Source organism: Gymnogyps californianus, chromosome 2, assembly GCF_018139145.2.
Source record: "Gymnogyps californianus isolate 813 chromosome 2, ASM1813914v2, whole genome shotgun sequence".
NCBI lineage: Eukaryota > Metazoa > Chordata > Aves > Accipitriformes > Cathartidae > Gymnogyps > Gymnogyps californianus.
The window spans coordinates 14,761,857-14,781,173 of NC_059472.1; the positions used below are offsets into that span (position 1 = coordinate 14,761,857).

At 40.7% G+C, this 19,317-nt stretch overlaps 1 protein-coding gene across 1 annotated transcript; it reads left to right on the plus strand.

The window, feature by feature from the left end:
• The first annotated feature begins 1,587 nt into the window (after positions 1–1,587).
• Positions 1,588–18,340, plus strand: TNFRSF11B (TNF receptor superfamily member 11b). The gene is made up of 5 exons (XM_050891949.1): positions 1,588–1,805; positions 11,287–11,656; positions 15,319–15,513; positions 15,834–16,058; positions 17,218–18,340. Exons 1-5 carry the CDS (start codon positions 1,776–1,778, stop codon positions 17,604–17,606), a joined length of 1,209 nt encoding a protein of 402 aa, XP_050747906.1. The 5' UTR covers positions 1,588–1,775; the 3' UTR covers positions 17,607–18,340.
• Positions 18,341–19,317: the final 977 nt, after the last annotated feature.

Genomic DNA, 19,317 nt, shown 5'->3' on the forward strand with positions numbered 1-19,317 from the left:
GCACTACTGTCCCTTTATCTGGGCAGTGTGTTCATAAATATATCCAAGAATAGATGCTAAAGTACTAAAAGGCTCTGAAAAGATTACAGGAACAGTTACAACATCCATTCAAGGTGCAATAGTAATCAAGTGATGACTACTACCCAACAGATGCCAGCAATACTCCCTCAGGTGGTGGGTTTCTGTGCCAGTTTTCACATCACCTCTTACAAAGAACTCATCACTTATTCAAGTGTCTTGAACTTTTATTGTCCTGACAAGTGAAATCAGCATCTGTTTCAATCTTAGGTTATGCTTGATGGGTGTTCAAATGGTTACAGATGTGTAAGGAGGAATGCGCAAGGCTGTCCTTGAAGACGATGGTTTCCTGACTTAGCATAGCTGCATTTTTGTGAAACAATATGCAGGCTTTTTCCACCTCATTCTTTTGCCAATCCCGCCCAGCCTTGTGACTCAAAGGGGCAAAACTGCACAACCCAGAGCCAACGTGGGCCCCAGATTTCAAATGCTCGAGAGCTGGAATATCCAGAGCTGAGGTTTTGGTCTGGCCTGTGAAAAGGGAGAGAAAACCATCTGTGAAAACTGGAGGCACATCTGGGTTTGGCTTCTACCCCAGGATCCCACAGCCTCCCATGATCACTTTCTGAATATCTGCAGGTTGGGAGAAGAAATCCTTTCTCCGCACCTTTGCTTGGAAAGCCGTGCTCAGCTCCATGCCTGGTACACGCAGGTTCCCCGGGGCTTCCAGGGAGCCCTCTGAGCAACCCAGGGAGTCAAGACTGGCAGGGTTTGATACTTACGGCTTTAGAAAAATGCCCTTTTCTAACTAGAAGTGGGGGGAAGAAGAACAGGCCCCTGAGCGGGCCTTCTCCTGTGGGCAAGGGCTTGCTGAAAACACTGAATGTCACTGGAAAATCACAACCACACATGCAAAAGCCCCGTATCGTTCTGTTCCCACAGATCTCTCCTCCTTGCAAAGCCCCTCAGGGCTGGTGCTGGCCGGTGGGCAGCCCGGGCAGCTGGACACCCGTCACGTCGCGCAGGCCTGCCTTGGCAAGCGGCAGGGGCAATGGGGCCATTCCTCGCATTCCTGCCTCAGCAGGGAAGGGAAACCAGCGGGGATCCTCCTTCCCCTCGGCCTCCCCCTCCCTGACCTTTGCTTCCCAGCCATCCCCGCTCCTGGAAACCCCTGGGGAGCCGAGCTGAAAGGAGCCCTCTTCCTCCCCGGGAAATGGCAGCCCTGGGTATGCTCGAGGGCCCTGCGAGCGGGCAGCTGTGCTGCTGCAGGGCCCTGGGGCTCAGCCTCCAGCAGTGATTTTTAACCGTGTCTCCCATGAGCCTGGGATGCCGAGGGAGCCGCTGTCGTCCCTGGGGTGTAAGTCTCCCCTCCAAGCCAGCTGCTCAGGGGAGAGGAGGGGGGGACAGCCAGCCAGACAGACAGAGCCCAATTAAACCCTCCCCGGGCCAGCCCCTGACACTCCCTCTTGCATTTTCCAGTCTGTGGTTACAGCACTCAAAGGGTTCCATTAAGTCATCAAGTTTTACAGGTTCCTTAAAAAAAAAAAAAGGGGGAGAGAGAGTGCGCGCGAGAGAAAAGTTTGGTCATGGTAGGGAATGAGTGATCAAAGCTGAGCCAAAGCTTCCTGTTACACCGGGACTATATATATATCGTGTCTTTAATGTTGGGGGATGTAAGCAGGCTGCTAGGAGACTGGAGCGGGAGCTGACTCTCTGCCTGATTTCCCAGCTCGCTGAGGTTTCTTGCACCGACCACAATGAACAAGTTCCTGTGCTGCACGCTTGTGGTAAGTCCCTTCAGAGAGGTAGATAGGCTTTAAGATGCATTACAGCTTCAGAGATCAGGCTGTAAAGGCATACGGCTTTTCTTCTGGGCTTTTTTGTTTTGTTTTTTTTGTTTGGGTTTTTTTGGTTTTGGGTTTTTTTTTTTGCCTTCTCTCTGTTTTCTTGGTAAACCCTTCTTGTTTCATCACGACGAGCTTTCCTGGTGAGGTTTGGAGTGCGATGGACACATCCAGCTCCAGGGGGGCAGCAGGGATTTTCATCCCATTCTTAAGGTAGTGGCATGATTTGCTTTTCTTTTGCCTTTTTTCCTATCTTCCTCTCTCGTTTTGTAAGGCTTCATCATACCGGGCTGACGCAAAACACTGTATCTAGGAATGAATATAGAAACTGTAAGCTGGGATGTTTGTTCTTGATTTACAAAAGCTTCATCCCTGTCTGTCTCTGTAATCTCTGCTGCAGTGGCACTGGTCAGTATCTCAGATACTGGGCTGGCTTTCTTACCCGGGAAAATCACTGTGAACTCCAGAAAAAAAAAGCACAAGCATGTGGTGCTTGTTTTGGCTTAGAAAATTCAGCTTCATGTGCAAGAAAGTGATGAATTAGTAGCTGTGTCAGTAGCTATTACAGAAAAAGTTGTGTTATTAAATCTGGTATAAGCCCCTGCTTTAATAAGTTTGTGTTTACTTGGTAATTTAGCAATATACTTCCAGATGCAAATTTAAAGATGTTAGCAGTGCAGTAAATCTTTCAAAATGTCATTTAATCCATTTAGCTGTATGGAATTGTGTATGATGTCAGATTAATTAAAACCTGCGTACAGACAGATACTGTGTAACATCTATTTGGAGACTATTCATCTTTTGGATAAGAAAACATTCAAAGAAAAACATTAAAAATAATATTCAGAGCAGGCTGTTATGCATGCCTGCACAGTAACTTGCTCCTGGGTTGTTTTGGTGAGTACAGTGGCATTAATGTTGTGGCAGAGCGTTAGAACTGAGATCCATTTATTTTGAAAGCTCTTTATAAATGCAACGAGATTTCCAGGATCTGATGAGTAATGCATGTTTGTTACTCTCTGTACAACTTTCTGAAAGAGCTTTTGAGAAACAAACCCAAAGTAATTAATGGTGCAAGGGAAGCAAAAATTGTCAGGCTCGTGGTCAGCAAATTGAAATGCAGGACAACTTTTTCATCTCATCTATGATGTTGTGCCTTCTTTGTCTATATGAAAGCACGGGAAGTTAATCTGGGAATTTCAGCAATAGCCTGTTATCAGCTTGGCTTCTTATCTGTGGCTGTCATAAAATAATTACATCAGTATTTTGTTTTTGATTAAATGTAATGTGCCTGTTCTCCTATAAAGTAATAGCATTTGGTGAAGTTCAGCATAATCCTCTGGCAGATGGGTCTCGGAGCTGAAATACATCAGTAGCAGGAGTACATATCAGAGAGCTTCATCATTCTACTCTTTTTTTTTTAAATTATTATTTAAAAGCAATTTATTTAAAGTTATTGTGAAGTTCAAGTACTATCAGTGAAGTTTAAGTACTGTCAGATGTGCTAGAGCTCAGAAAAATAGTTTTAGTACCTGTTCTATAAGAACACTTGTAGGAGGCACAACAGCAGTTCGAAGTTGTGTACATTTGGCTCACATACCTTAAATCTAGTTTGGAGACACCATAGCTAAAAAAGACTCTTTGGACATGATGTACTTTCAGCCTTGGCCTCTTTGCTAAAGTTTCAGAAAGGGGACCTGCTGTGGTGGTGCAAGCATGTACGTGTTGTTTGCTGGAACACTAAAACTGCTTACAAACAGACAAGCGTTATGAAATCGGACTGAATTGAAAGAAATTCCCCAGAGCTGGATCTCGTTACTTGTCACGTAACTATCTTGACCCTTAAACTTGACCTTTCTCTATTTTGGATCTCTGGGCGCATGTGACATGCTTTTTCTGGCCTGCCTGTTGGGTTTGCTGTGTGTAGGCAGCAGTGGCTTTGCAGCCCGCGAGGGTAGGAGTTTTCTTTCTGTCTGACTTACTTTCTGTCTGTCTGCATGTGTGTTGGTTAAAAATAAAACACCAAGGTTACCAGAAGAATTTTTAAAAGATATTGTCACAATTTAAATAACACCCACTGTTCAAATCTCACAGAAACTTTAATTTTGTTCCTTCTGTATTTAACTTTTATGCTAGTAGATTTACTACTATGACGGTCTTCCTGGAGAAAAACATCTGTTTGCACATAATACTGGACATACTGTTTAGCTAGATGGTCAGTTGTTAGTAATTCTGTTCAGTGCAAAGGCAGACTGTAGTCATGGTGGTAACATTCCAGGTTTGGGTTAGCTCTAAATCGTGCTGTCACTCTGGTGAATACTGTTCCAAAATATGAGTTATGGATAAGACATCTTTTGGTGAGTAGCTGGTTAGTCTTTTCTGCTTTCTCCCTCCACAAGCTTCAAGGCAAATGTAACTCATATAAATGAAAACTCGATTTAGCACTTCTTTGATACGACGTAAAACTGCTCTTGAGCTGAATGTCATTTTCCTACCACTGAAAATGAAACAATAGTTTAGACCGCTAAATTGCTTTGTGAATGACAACTAATGGTGCTTCACAAAGTCTCTACAAGATTTGAATTGTTGACATATTGCTTTACTGACAGAGAAATGAAGACAGTGGTTAATAGCCTCAGTTTTGAATACAGGTGGCTCAGGAGAGTCACTCGTTATATTCCTGATGTAAAAGAGCAGCCTCCACTTTATAAAGCATCTTCCATACCAAAGTTGGTCCCATTATCTCCAAAGTGAGTGGATTGCATTGAAGCAGTTGGCAGAATGGTGGAACAGCTCTGTAAGTTAAACTCAAACCAGCGAAACAGCTCCATTTTAGTCTTCGTTGTGTACCTGACGCTCAGCTGCGGTCTGCCGAAAGGTGCTTTGTCTGGGCTGTGCTCTAAGTGAGCCTGCAGCAACTCATGGGGTAAGCAATGCTGCATAGCTGTTGGCCCAAAGAGGTTAAATTCGGTGATTGCATGGGGCCCCCCAGAACAGCAAGGTGAGGAAGATGAGAGTTGAGTATCTCCCAGATGGATTGGAGTCCTTTCTCCCTAGATGACAAATATTTTACAACAGTTATTTGCAATAGATGGCCATGGATCTGATTCAGCATGACACTGTCATGTACTGGATCTAGAGATACTGTTTTGATTTTACAAGCTATTGATTAGGAAGACCTCGTTAATATCATTCAGTGCTATATTTTGCCACTGGGATTTCTTTGGGGTCTGTGCATGATTTCAGTGAGGCATTCTGCCTAAGGGCTGAGAGTAAGTGAAGGCCTACTGCCTTAGCTTTGTCCAAGTACTTTGTGTAGAAAGCAAAGTAGGAGAGTTGTGAGGTTTTACTTTGAACCCAATGCAAACACTAGGAGCAATCTGACAGATGCCTTGCATGATTATTTATCACGCAGGAAAATATGCTTCGGAATAGTTGTGGAATGCAAAACAGAAACAGATTTATCTTTCTCAGCAAATTAAACATTCTCCTTTGGTCTACAACCCAAAACCACAAAGCCAAGCTATATAATAATATTTTCATATGCTGAAAAGCCACTTTCTTTTCTCTCACAAAGCAGTGATTTAAGGGGATGATGCTTGAAGGATTTTTGCTTTATGTGCTTTGTCTTCCAGTTCATTTTAATTCAACAAGAAAAAGCAAGCGGCTCTTTGCCTTACATTTAAAGATGAAAGAAAAGGGCGTGTACTTTTTTCATGCCCAAGATCTGAAAAGAAATTTTACAATCACATTATTTCTCTTTCAAAAGCATCTTCTAAGGGCTCAAATAAATAGACTGCACAGGCCTTTTATGTTAGCATTGTGTATGCTGACATAAAGATGGTATGGAAAAATATAGCTTCAGGCCTAATGTGTTGAGTGACACAATCAAAGAATTGCTTTTTAACCTTGGGTAACTCATTTTGAATAAGTTCTAAGTATTTACTTGCATGACACTGACTTACACTAGACTTGTATTTCAGTATTTACAATTCATCCCAGTTCCTCACACAGAGACAGCCATCCTGAGAGGTACCTAGGATTTGGCCTAGGGAGATGGATGAGGACTGAGTTTTTCAGTCCTTTCAGAACTGAGCCCATGACACTGGAACTGAATTTCAGCCAGTAGGTTGATAGATGTAGTTAATGATAACAGATTTTGTTTTCTTTTTGTTTTGTTGTAATTATTTTGTTACTGATAGCATTTCGTACTCATAGAACAAAAAACTCCAACCTTTGGGATTGTTTTTTTAAATTGAGCCTTGCATTTCACTACCCCTAGGAAAACCGTTTGCAATTGAGTGCATTCTGAATCAGACTAACAGTTAATTTGTTGAGATGAACGAGATATTGAGTATCATTGGCTTCCATCGGTGTTGGGATATAAAGGATTTGCTTAGGATTTAAAATTGAAAGAAACTGCCTAGATCTTTTCAGTCCGTTCCTCAGCTCTTCCAGGAAACCAAATGGCGTATTTGCTTTCAGAAATGCATTGAGAGCTATATTTAAACTCCTTGGGTTTCTTGCACCTGCTTCTCAGTAAAAGGCTGTTCCTAAACTTCCTCTGACGAGAGAATCCCCTTTTCATTTGCTAGCATTATCCTTTAACGGAGAAAGTTGTTCTCTCTCTGTGTGTTCACTGTCTATCTGTACTGAATCTATAGGTACCGTTTTGACTTGCCAAGCTATTGAACAAGTCAAGATCCTCTTCAAGATGAAGCTCTCAATTTCCTTCTAAACTTTCTCTGTACCTCTTCCAGGCTGAATTAACCTTTCCTAAACAAGGATGAACAGAATTTTACGCCATCTTCTGAATGACAAATCCATGACTTCGGCCAAGTGTAGCACTGATAGACTCCAGCTTTGGTTTCTTAAGGGTTAAAGGGTGAACATGCTCATTACCCCTACTTCTGATTCCAGTAAACTGAAACCAGACTTCCAGTTTCTTTCTCCTTTCAAACTGGAACATGCTGCCTTCTCCAGCAAGAGCAGAACAGGCCAGTGCCAGCATGATTATAGGAGAAATCGTGCTTTCTGTGAAGCTCTTGGTAAGATCAATGTTCAGAACTAGGAAGTTCTGATCATGGCATTTTCATGTGCTCAAATAGTGCTATTTCTTACAGCAGAGATTCAGGTGTTTAGTACACAGCCCACCTTTAAGTAGGGGCATTCAGGTCAATCAGAGGTTTTATGTGGCTGAGAATCTGCTACCAAGTTGGTCATAGCATAGTTGAGGAGGAGAAATGTCAGGAATGACATAAAATGCATTTAATTACCATTTTAATTTGATTTGGGAACATGCTTTTGAAGGGCCTCTCCTGATCATCCTTGTTTACTGTATTTTAGTTTGCACGTCAGAGCAGACTTGGAGTGCACAAAGTGGATTTACAAAAGTAAACTGGATTAATGAAAGTAAATCGAGACGGACTCCAGAGACGCACCAGATGCACTGTAACCACTAATGCACGCTCAGTCCATGAGAGCAGACTGAAGTTAGTCCAAAATACCCCCTCTGAATCTTGCATAATGTGGATGTCAGGTGCTCGACACCATCTGTTTTGCTCTACAAATCTGCTGTAACAGGTGATCCAACTTGCTAATGTAAGCACAAATTCAGTGTGTCTTAGGCCAGGAGAAAGGACAATTTAGTGATGTTCACCGCTAGCTTATTCTGTGGGCTGGGGGACAAGAAGAGTCTTTTCATTCTGTTTGTGCCACGTTGCTGCAGTAAAACTAGTAAATATTATACTTAATTACCTTCCACCATTCTTCCTGCATTTTTGCAAAACTTCTGAAAAATAGATTGCTTTTACTGTGGCACTTGATGTAGGTTCAAGGATAACTTTTGATTTTCAGGCTGCATATTAATATTCAGAATACTCACGTGTGCTAGGTGTTTTCAGTCTGCATGGAAGACAATCTTGCAGATCTATTCTCTTAAGTATTATTAAGGGACCTACAGTAGTCTTATGAAGAAGTGTAGTATCGGGGACTGGAGTCTAGAAATGTACTTAACAACATACTAATGGCTGTACTGGGTCTAAGCAAAAAAAATCCAGAAAAAATGCCCTGAAGTGCCCCATATGCTGTCTATGGCAGGGGTTGATAACCAATGCATAGAAGAGATGGAAGAAAAAGGCAGAAAAATAGTGATATTTTTCCAAAACACCTCCAGACTCAAGCAATTTGTGGTTTGGGATTTCCTGATCAAAAGGTGATGTTTATGTTTAATAGCCCTTTATTATTTTCCTCCATTACTATGTCAAGTAACATTTTGAACTCAGCCGTTTACAATGTCCTGTGGCAATGAGTTGCACAGCTCACTGTACTAATGGGATCATAGTAGTCAAATAGTAATAGTAATGGTAATCTAGCTCTATGTTGAAAATGCTGTGTATAATGTTCTGGTAAAATGCTGAGATACTGATTGCATGTATAGCTTTAGTTTGACTGAAGAATCTTTTGTCATAATTGTTTACTAAAGAAAAGAGTTGGATCCTGCATACATATGGCTCAGCCACTGATCGATGGATTACTGCAGCTACATAATGTGTGTTTCTGGGAAAGAAGGGAAGACAGGTGTGATGTGCTTTTCTTTTAAAAACACAAACAATCAAATGCAAAGACTGATCATCCTTTTAGTGATGCTGATTTATTAATCCTATTATTATGGTTATTGGTTATGCTCATTTAGATTAATAGTATTCTGGTTGCCATTAATAGTTCATAGCTATTGGTACTTCCAAAGGCAAAACTTCACACGGTCTCACACACGTATTTTTCAAGTATTTTTTTGCTCAATTTTTTAAATCAATTCCTCTCAAATTGTGTTGAATTGTTTTCACTTTTTATTGGCTTGCTTCAGATAGCTGTAGGTTCTTCAGGAAGCAAGTGCCTCCATTTTTCCCTCCAAAACCCCATGCTCACATACCCTGATTATTGAATTTGAATTATTTTTAATCCTGAATCATCCCCTGCAGCAAAACTTCTCACTTACCTCATATATGATTTCCAATGTAAATGACTGAGTAAGGAAAATAGAGAAAATCTTGTTGTTCTTGCTCCTGCATGTTGCAGAGGAGAGTTGAGCAGTCGTGAAATGGTCCACCTAACCGTTCAGCACCTGAAAATGTGTCACCAAGGGCAGAGGCATGACCCAGAGAAGCAGATTCTGCTGCAGTGACAGCTTGGGATTTGTTGTGAGCCATGCATTGCAGAGCAGGAAAACTGGCGTTTCTGCACAGGACTGCTGCCTGCATGTCTGGTTGCTGTCCCTAATCATTTTCAGTGTCAGATTTTCATCTGCGTTGGGTATTGTCTTGGGTTTCCACAGACATCTGCATGAAATGTGGGTTGATGCTTGTCTTTGTAGCATCTGTGCCAGATGTTGCAGTGTGTTATGTTCTGTGAAGGGAATGTGTGTGTCCATGCAAGTCTTGGACTCTGGGATGCTGTATTATCTATTACTGAATAAAAAACGTAGAAGAAAACCTGACTGTTCACATCAACAATTAATGGGATTACCAGGACTTCTTTATTACTAGACGAATAGCTGTAGATTTACCAAGGGTGGGTACATTTTTCATCAATGGAAAGCCATTCACTATTAAAAAATGTGCTGCACCCTCTTGTTAAATAGATCACATGAAACAGATCCAGTCATTTAAGAAAAATGGAGTGGTACATCAAACTTCAATGACTAATAAGGAATTACTCAGAATGGAAGAGATTGTGCATTGAGACCACAAGAAAAAGCGGGATCTCCACCTGTAGAAATCACAGATCGGACAAGTTACAGGGCTTAGTCAAGGGTAACTAGAAGAGGCCGTGGGGAATATCCATACTATCTGCATTTCATTCTTCAGCCTGTCTGAGTATAGCTGTATAAAAAGTGGGTTCGTAGACAGGCAACAGGAGAATGCACTTAAGAATATTTTCTTAAGCAGTAAGAGTTCCTAATTTAAGCACCTAATATTACTTGGTACAAACGCTGTGACTTGTGTTAATGCAGATGAACGATTAAATTGTCCTTTCCAACCTTAATAAGACTATCACTTAAGAAGTGCCATGCTGTGGCAGAAGTGAGGCCCTGAGATGTAGCCTCTTTAGGAAGTACAGTGTCTGAATGAATAAAAAGAGTTAATTCCACTTACACTTTGGGGACATCTGCATTGGAAAAGAGGAAAATACGTTTTTGAATGGAATTGGCAACTCTGTGTTAGCTGACTGGGATTAGCAACAAAGACAAGTCAGTTGGATCTATAATTTGAATGGATACATTGAAAAAAATCTTCATTCAGAGCCAGTTTACTTTCATCTTTATAAAACGTACAAGTTTTAGAAGAGAAGTGGCATGTTGGTCACGCAGTGCTGGGACAGAGCCGGGTTCTCAGTGGGGAGAGTGAGCTGCCAGCAGACCCCATGGGGCTCGGGGTGGTACGTAGGGAGTAAACCCAAAAGTTATTTTTTTGATAGGCTGGTGGAATCACAGAACTAAATATTCAGTTACAAGACCAAAATGACGTGATATGGAGGTTGTCTCTGCAGAAGGGCAGGGTCATCTCAGATCGCTAGATCCCAAATCGCACCAGCAAAGCAGACTGTTGCAGGAAGCAGAAGTGTAGTGGTCATGACGTGTGCCGGTACTGAACCAGGTCATCATGACAGCCGTAAGCCTGTGGTTTTAGATAGGAAGTGAAAGCATTAGCCTGGCCTCTTCCCGCTCGTGTGATTAAGTCTTTAATGTGCCCTTCATAAACTGCAGCATTCTTTGCCTCTGTCTGAAGCTGCATCTTCATACCGGACGTAGCTGCCATGTTTTATCCCCAGAGCTGCTGCATTTCAGTGCAAGATTAAATGGAAGGCATTCAAAAGTAACCTATATTGTTCTAGCCATTCATTGCTGGTAAAAAGAAATATTGTAAGGAATCACCTTTAAAGGTATCTGCTGTAATGGTGCAGTACGCTGGTCAGATTTGTGTGCTCAGATACCATTTCTTTTGCATCTGAAGTACTTGATACTTAAGAACACAGGAGTGCGTAATCCCCACCTTGCTATGCATTGAGCATGTTGCCAGTGAAACTAATAGGCCAGGTTCTCTGGTGCCAGGCGGTAAAAGGTTATTGCCCAGTGATATTAAAAGGGTGTAAATGGGAGAAGAATAGGATCTACATCTCTGGAAGAACAAGGAAGTACTTACGTCGGGAAGATTTGCTGGATAAGATCCTAAAATTTTCCCATTCTAAGATAGACATGGGAGAGTCCGGAAGCTGGCTAATATTTTACAAATTTCTAACAACACAAACGTTTTTTTGAAGATAGCGACGTGATTAGACTCATAAACTCATTAAAATGTAGGTTTCTTTGTGACCATGGTCTAAAACTAGAACTAAAGCGAGCGATGTTTTATTTCCCTGTTGCTAGCTGTTGGACATTTCTGTTAAGTGGACCATCCAGGATGACTCTCCCCCCAAGTATCCCCATTACGACCCAGGGACATCTCGTCAACTGCTGTGTGACCAGTGCCCTCCTGGGAGCTACGTAAAGCAGCACTGTACAGCCACCAGCCCGACGCAGTGTGCCCCATGTCCGGATCAGTACTACGCCGAAGAGTGGAACAGCAATGATGAATGCCAGTACTGCAGCACCGTTTGCAAAGAGCTGCAGTACATCAAGCAGGAGTGCACAAGCACGCAGAACCGCGTCTGCGAGTGCGTCGACGGCAGATACCTGGAGCTCGAGTTTTGTTTAAAGCACACGGAGTGTCCTCCGGGGTTCGGCGTTGCACAGCCAGGTATGTACTGCTTGTCAATACACACAGACTTAATTAGAGCTCTACTGAACGTCGACGACTCGTGGCAGTTACAAGATTAGGAAAGAGGCTCGTCCAGATGAAATTACAGGACAGTAAATTGTAAAGCCAATTGAACCTGTTCCTAGTCTGCATCATTTGGACTGTAGCCAAAGGAACATTTCTCAGTGGAATACCCTGCTCCTACTGTAATATATATCTTAATGGCAGTAGCAAATGTAGCAAATTGCACTCTAATGAGAAACATGATGGATTGCCTCTTTTAAAGGAACATTATCTGGAATGTAGTATTTGTGTGTGTGATAAATAATAATGTTTTTCATTTTGAAATCTGCTGTTTCAAGCAACTGTATATCTTGACAAACACCAGGAGCACTACGTGTTTGACACCAAGTGTATAATTATAACAATATTAATATAGCTCTAGCATCAGAGCAATATGTGGTAATAATTAATTATCAGCATCCTAAGTGGAACTCTTAGGGAAACCGTTACAATTATCAAACAAACAACTGTTTCTTTGTCAAGCAGGCTGGCGTTGTGCTGTATGTCTGGTGGGGATACAGAGCGAAGCGGCGCTTTTCAGTGGAGTATATTCTTCATTTAAGACAACATAAATTGTTAAACCAATAATAAGTCCTTCTCTCAAAACAAAACACATCATTTATCATTTGGCAAATGTCATGGCCCAGTTTAGCTCCAGTATTTAATACAGCCTGAAAGAACTGTAAACTGTCATTGTACCGGAGATTGATAACTGCCTGGAGAAGAGCACCGAGGAAGGGAATACAGGAAATCAAAGCATCTCAGACACGAACCCGTAGGCAACCAATCACCACACTACAGAATTACTTCCCTAGGAATTACGTATATACAGTGAGAAACACTCGGGCTGGCCTGTACATTTTAAAGCTATGCTGAACGACACGTTGGGAGTCCTTTCTTGGGTTATGAACATCTCATTGGAGAATAACTTTGACGTAAGGAGTAATGTCGCTGCTGTAACTGCTCACTAGTCCCTGAGTAATTGGTTAACTAAGCATTACCCTGACGCCCTTGCCAATGTTAAGCATTTCCACTGGCAGCTACTGCATTTCCATATTATAAACCTTCATTAACCTAAATCATTATACCCAGGGGCTTGGGTTAATGAGGTTCCACCATACCTCGGCAGCAAGTCAAAAGGGGCCAGAAACAAAGTTCTCAGAAAGCCTGTTTGGGAGACGAACAAAGAAGTATAAATTGTCTGAGCAACCAGCCTGCTGCATCCCTGTGAGCACAGTGAAACTGTGGGAGACAAATATGAATCCCTCCATTCAAAACGAAACAAACTTTGGAAGAAGAGAAATTGTTGAATCGTGTAATTTATTGGAAAGTTGGTTTTGAAAAGACCATCAAGAGTGAACCAGCTAAACCCAAGCAGACCTCAAAAAAGGAATGAAAACACTGTAAAAATAATTGCGTCCCCCTGTGTCAATAGTCAGTTTTTGAGGTGAGGCATTGACTAAGAATTTAATAAGCATGGACCACACTGTGTTCCTGCTTTCTGCCATATGATAGCCTTGAACTTTGTAATGATGCAAATTCAGGTGAAATAAAACCGAAGTGTAGAAAAATATGCTTCCACTGCCACACAGGGAGATGGTGTGGTCCAGTGTCTCATTCAAAGGTTAAAGCATTAGAAATGTGTTTCCCCACTGCCGGTCGCTCATGATTACGTTGGGCAGATCACTTTACTTCGGTAGTCCCCTTTTGTGAGTGCAGATTAAGGTTTTGTTCCTTTCTGCCACAGTCAGCCCTGTACGCGGCAGAGTTTTTAGCAGCAATGTGCTGGGGAAGCAGCACTGCTACGAGGCAGCGCTATCTCCCCGGCAGCGGCTGCCGTTTCACTGGGGAGAATGGGGGATTCCAGGCGAATTGGAGGGAGCGGCGGAAGGGCAGCCGGGCTGCGGCGGTTTGTGCCCTGAACAAGGGCGGCCAGATAAGCAGCAAAGAAGAAGCTGGCAAAGCTGGGAGGTGAATTTCTGCTCAACCCTGAGAACGCTGATGGATTACCCGGTTTATTTCCCTCTTGTGCCGCAAAGGTTATACGGGAAGCTCTGAGCAGAACGACGCACTGTTTGCAGGGACTGTCCTTTCTTCCCCTTCCTCGTTGCCAGAGCACAACAGCAATGTGTCTGTAGCAGGGAAAGTTGCTAAAAATTCAGATGTCTCAGAAAAGCTAATTGCTGCCTGCTCAGGTGCAGGTGTTGGCTGGAGTTTCGTACAGCCCAGAGCCGCAGGCAGCGCACATTGTGCAAGAAAACGCAAGGGCAGACGCTGTTGCTGCAGGTTGGGCGCTGGCTGCAGAAAGCAGAGGATTTTGGGGGGTTTTGCAATGTACAGAATCTCTGATTTTTCAGATGCACAACAACTAAAAACTTCTCCTCTGTTTTCACTTGTTGTCTGATGAAAGCAGTGCTAGGTCAGGTGTATGCAAGTATTATTCTTTATTTCACAGCTCGTTGAAAACTTGCGATTCGTACTCTTTTTCTCTAAGGAAATGCCCAAAATAAATAAAATTTACTTAAAAGCTAGCATTAAAATAAGCATCCACATGTAAATACTTCCAAAATACACTAGATGGAGGCATTTTCTTATTCAAATATAGTTTCCAATTATTTAAAAAAAAATTTAAGTATGTGCTTAAGTTCATGTTCAATAATGCAATATTAGATATTAGACTTTAGGCACTTGCTTAAATGTTGGCTGAATAAAGATGAATTAAGAGTGAATATACAGCAATTATTGGTGGTGTTATTTTCCTGCCACTGGTGGTTAGACTGTATGCATTAGTTCAGGCTTCATGCATTAATTTTCTTCCTCGTTGTCAATGTGATAGAACTATGTATTGTCATTCTATTGTTGTATCATATATTTGATTCTGAAGTAAAACTATGCCTTATAAAAGTAAAAGACCAAGAAAAACATATGTATGTATATTAAATATTTTTGCTATATTGGACAATCTACTTTCTTTGCTTTTAATAATATTCTATTCGAGCCCAGAAAAAAGTTCAAAAATGTTACTGAAATTCTGTTTTCCTGTATAATTTAATATTTGAGCAGGGAAAGTACTTTTCAGAGGGTCTTCAGTTGATATTTAGTTGGGTTATATTTTTAGCTAGAACTAAAGTAACCCATTCGAGTAAGGTTCTGGGCAGATATTACAGAGTGCAATTTAGAGCAGCTTCTTGTGCCATTTAATTATTTTACAGAATATTTGTACAGTTGAAGGATGAAGGTCAGACATCATGTAATGTCTGAATAGACTCAAGTAATTACTGATTTAAAGATATTACTTTACTAAATCACTGATTTAATCAGTAATTACTGATTTTAAAGTTGGTAACAAGTGTATGTAAGAGTACTATTTACTCTATTACTCCAGCAGGAACATAATTCTCTTAAAGAATCTTTTTCGTTTTTAAAAATTAAAGTGGTTTTCTTTTTTCTAAACGTGATTCCTTCATAGATCAGCAACATGAAAAGCAGAAGCATGACAATTTGGAAAGGAATATTTTCTTTTATTTTTGTATTCTTGTATTTTTTTTTCACAGTTGAGGTTATATGTAATTGGATGCATTGTTTTCCTGTTTCCACAGGTACCCCTGAGAGTGACACTGTATGTAAGAGATGTCCAGAAGGATTTTTCTCAAATGAAACGTCATCCAAAGCAGCCTGTGTAAAGCACACAAACTGTAGTGCACTGGGTTTCAAAATAGCATTGAAGGGAAATGCAGTTCGTGACAACGTCTGTCAGGAAAATACAGATATGACACCTCAAAAATGTGGAATAGGTATGTATCGTATTAAGGAAGAGTGCTCTGAAAACATACCTTTAATTATAGTTGAAATGAATGTATTAGCATTTATGATAAAAATATCTAGCTTGTTAGCCATTTGCCTGCTATGGCGATGGCCATAGTAGAGTTTTAATTGTTGTAGGTCAGATCAAATGGAACTCAAGCACAGAGAGCAGCAGCACTATAAAGACCACTTCTTAGTTTCTTTTTTAAACATTTTTTCTTATCATCCTTGCTGCTTGCTCTTTTTTCTGAGACAAGCAGGGTAACAGATCAGAACAATTGACATATTCTTTTTCTCTTTCTCTTTTCAGATGTAACCCTGTGCGAAGAGGCTTTTTTCAGGTTTGCTGTCCCTACTCAGCTCACACCTAACTGGCTGAACATACTAGCAGACAGTTTGCCTGGGACAAAGGTTAGCACAGAAAATATCGAAAGGATTAAACAAAGGCACAGTACTCAAGAGCAGACCTTCCAGCTTTTGAAATTATGGAAGCAGCAAAACAAAGAACAGGATATAGTCAAGAAGATTATTCAAGGTACCTTATTTTGATAGCATGTATATTAAAAGCAACCTTCTAAATGGCATTTTAAAAATTGCTTGGGATCAAATACCTCCCGGTGATGTGTTATGCTCTGAGGAGGACCTGCAGGGCTTGACTGAGATTTATGGATGCAGTAAGCACAGTGAAGTCGAGGGGAAGCAGAAAGAGCATTCAGCTTCTCCTGATCAGTCGAGGACTGAATTCTTCCCAGACTTGTAGCCCCCTTGGGAGCGTGTGTAGTGTCACAGCCAAGATCCCCTTTGGAGACTGCACAACATATGAAGAATTTTTATCAAGTGGGGAAAATGTTTCCCACTGTTATATCTGAGCAGTGGCTGCTGAGGTTAGAGGGAGCTGGATGCCTGCAACTGAGAGTGCAATTTGTTTTCTATAAAGTGGAGATTGACAGCTCGGACTAGGACATCTCTTCACGGAATGGGGACGCATGGGAGTGAGGAATACACAGACAGGCTTTCCCTTCTTTTTCCCTTCTGGTACCTATTTGTCATGCCAATTCACCGCTTTGTTCGTGCTGAATCTGCCAAGACAGGTGTCAAAGGTGAAATAGTGCTGCAATGTTAACACCAAGGGTTTTATGAGAGTCAGGCCAACTCTTTTCATGTAAGCCACCATCAACAACTACCACATTCGAACGAGCTTTTGTCCACTCAGAATAGATTTGAAAATTGCTACGAAAATGGTTTTTTCCCCTCTCCTTTTTAGTATGTATGCTTATGTCAGACTGTGAAGTGTCTAGAATACTTCAAAAACCAAAGTGACTATTTTAGCAAAGCTTGCCTAGACATTTCTGAAGAAGAGCAAGATTTTATTTCACTGGAACCAAATATTAGGAGTCCTATCACATACACAAAACATTTTACAAAATAGATGAAACAAGCGTATAGCAATAAATACTTGCTATGAAGTTTGTTTCTAATTTGGGGCTGTTTGTATTTGCAAAGTTAATTAAAATCTTAAGTGCTTTTCATAATTAGAGCCTTAAAAAAGCATTGCTGGGAGAATTATTTGAAATAAAGTAAAAAAAAAAAATTGGGAAGGAATATTCGCCTTGAAATTTTGGAAGTTTTTTTGCAGGCCATGCTAAAGTTGTAATGCATTGTACTTACCTCTCTTTTCTTTTTGCTTTCTATAGATATCGATCTTTGCGAAAATAGTGTCTTAAAGCATATTGGCCACCCGAACCTCACCTTTGAACATCTCAACACACTGATGGCAAGCTTACCAGGCAAGAAAGTGGGAAAAGAAGATATTGAGCGCACAATGAAACTATGTCAACCTACAGAGCAAATTCTGAAGCTTCTCAATCTGTGGAGAATAAAGAATGACGACCAAGACACCATTAAAGGTTTAATGTATGGACTGAAGCACTTGAAAACATACCACTTTCCGAAACGAACCATCCAAAGTCTGAAGAAGGTGATTAAGTTTCTTCACAGATTTACAATGTATAGATTATACCAGAAACTCCTTTTAGAAATGATAGGGAACCAAATTAAATCAGTGAAAGTAAGATGTGTCTAATTCAAGATATTTTTCATTCTCCACTGACTATTTTTCCCTAATTACTGCCAGCAGTAATTAAACTGGAACGTTGTTTCCTTACGTTATGTCATAATATTTATAGAAATGCCTGACTGGAATAGCTCTAAGTCTTTTGCAGTGTTTTTGGAGGTTCTTTTTTAATAAAATCACTTTTGTAAAAGCTATTAACCTGTTGATAACACTAAGAGCCTGATTCTGCATTTTTGCACATTCAGAGTTGAAAAGCCCCACTATAGTCACTAGATGAGAAAAGAATGCCGGACCAGGCTCTACTACAGTATTTGCTATTTATATTCTTCGAGGAATAAACATTTTTGTTGTACATATTTATTAAGTTAAATGGAAATTGTATGAGACTGAATTTTAGGAAGAGAAATGAAAAGCACACTGTATATTTTCTAGTTAAACAAAAATGATCCCATATATTTTTCTGGCAAAATTTTGTAGCATGCTCTAAGAGCTATTAATTTCTTTACATTTTGTATTTAAAGAAGTATTATTGCTTAGTTTTATTTGTATAAGTTGTGGTATCTTTTGGTAGGGATGTTTTAATTTATCCAATGATTTTAACTCAAATACGGTGAAAATATAGCATAAGTGACCTGAATATTTAAATATTCTGTGAGGAAGTGAATGTACCATATTTAAGAAGCTGGATTTTTATATCGAATTTCATAATCTTATTTTATAAGACAATTAAATTTTTAAGTTTACTTTTTGACTGGTGTTTTACTCTTGACTCTGAAGTAGGAACTGATAACAAAGACAGACCGTGTGGATTTCGTGCCTTATCTTGGCCTTGGCTTTCTGCTACTCCCTGTCTGGTCTAGTAGTTAATATGTGAGCCAAGTAAACATTGACCAGCACTGGATTTTCATGGTCACTGCACAGGTGTAAAAGAAGGTAAAAAGTATTAAAGGTTCTAGTTCAGAGGGCTCAAGCGGCTGCGATACAACTGATTACAACTCCATAGACACATTTGGCCCAGCATCACTCTTGGCCCGGTGTCATTCTTGGAGAGCTCACAACCTTTGCCCTAACCACAGCTTGTAATTTCATGGAGGAAAGATGATGCACGGCCCTGATGGGCTTGGAAAGCCTCACATATCACCACTATGTTTAAAGGAAGGGAGCACGGAGAGGTCACATAAAAAAAAAAAATCATTTACCATTGCCCTCAGCTACAGAATGAGGCACCTGCAAAGAGATGGGCCCCAAAAAAAGGGAACAGGGAGTGTATGAGTGTTGTTATCAAAAGCTCACATAATTTTAAGGACCGGTGATCGTTCACAGTGCCAGCCAAAGGCTTCGGTGGCTGCAGAGAGAGACTGTACTCTTGTTTTTTTTCTTTAAACCACGCGAACAGAGCTGGAGTATTCAACATATTCTTTTCCCTTGTGTAAAGGAAGGAAAAGCCGTGAGCATTTAGCCTTGTATGACAAATATTCCTCTATTACAGATGAGAGGATCTGAAGCAAAGAATGAAAAAGAAATTCCTGGTACATATGATAGGTGCTCATCAGAAGTGCTCTCTTTACAGAGAGTACAAATGGGACATATTGCTTTAAAATAGTTGGGTTTCATTTTTCACTGAATTCTCACATCACTTTTTGTACCTAAAGGAATAAACTCCCTTTTATATTTCACATACTATATATTAGCATCTCATTTATCAGTGTAGCTGAGAAAT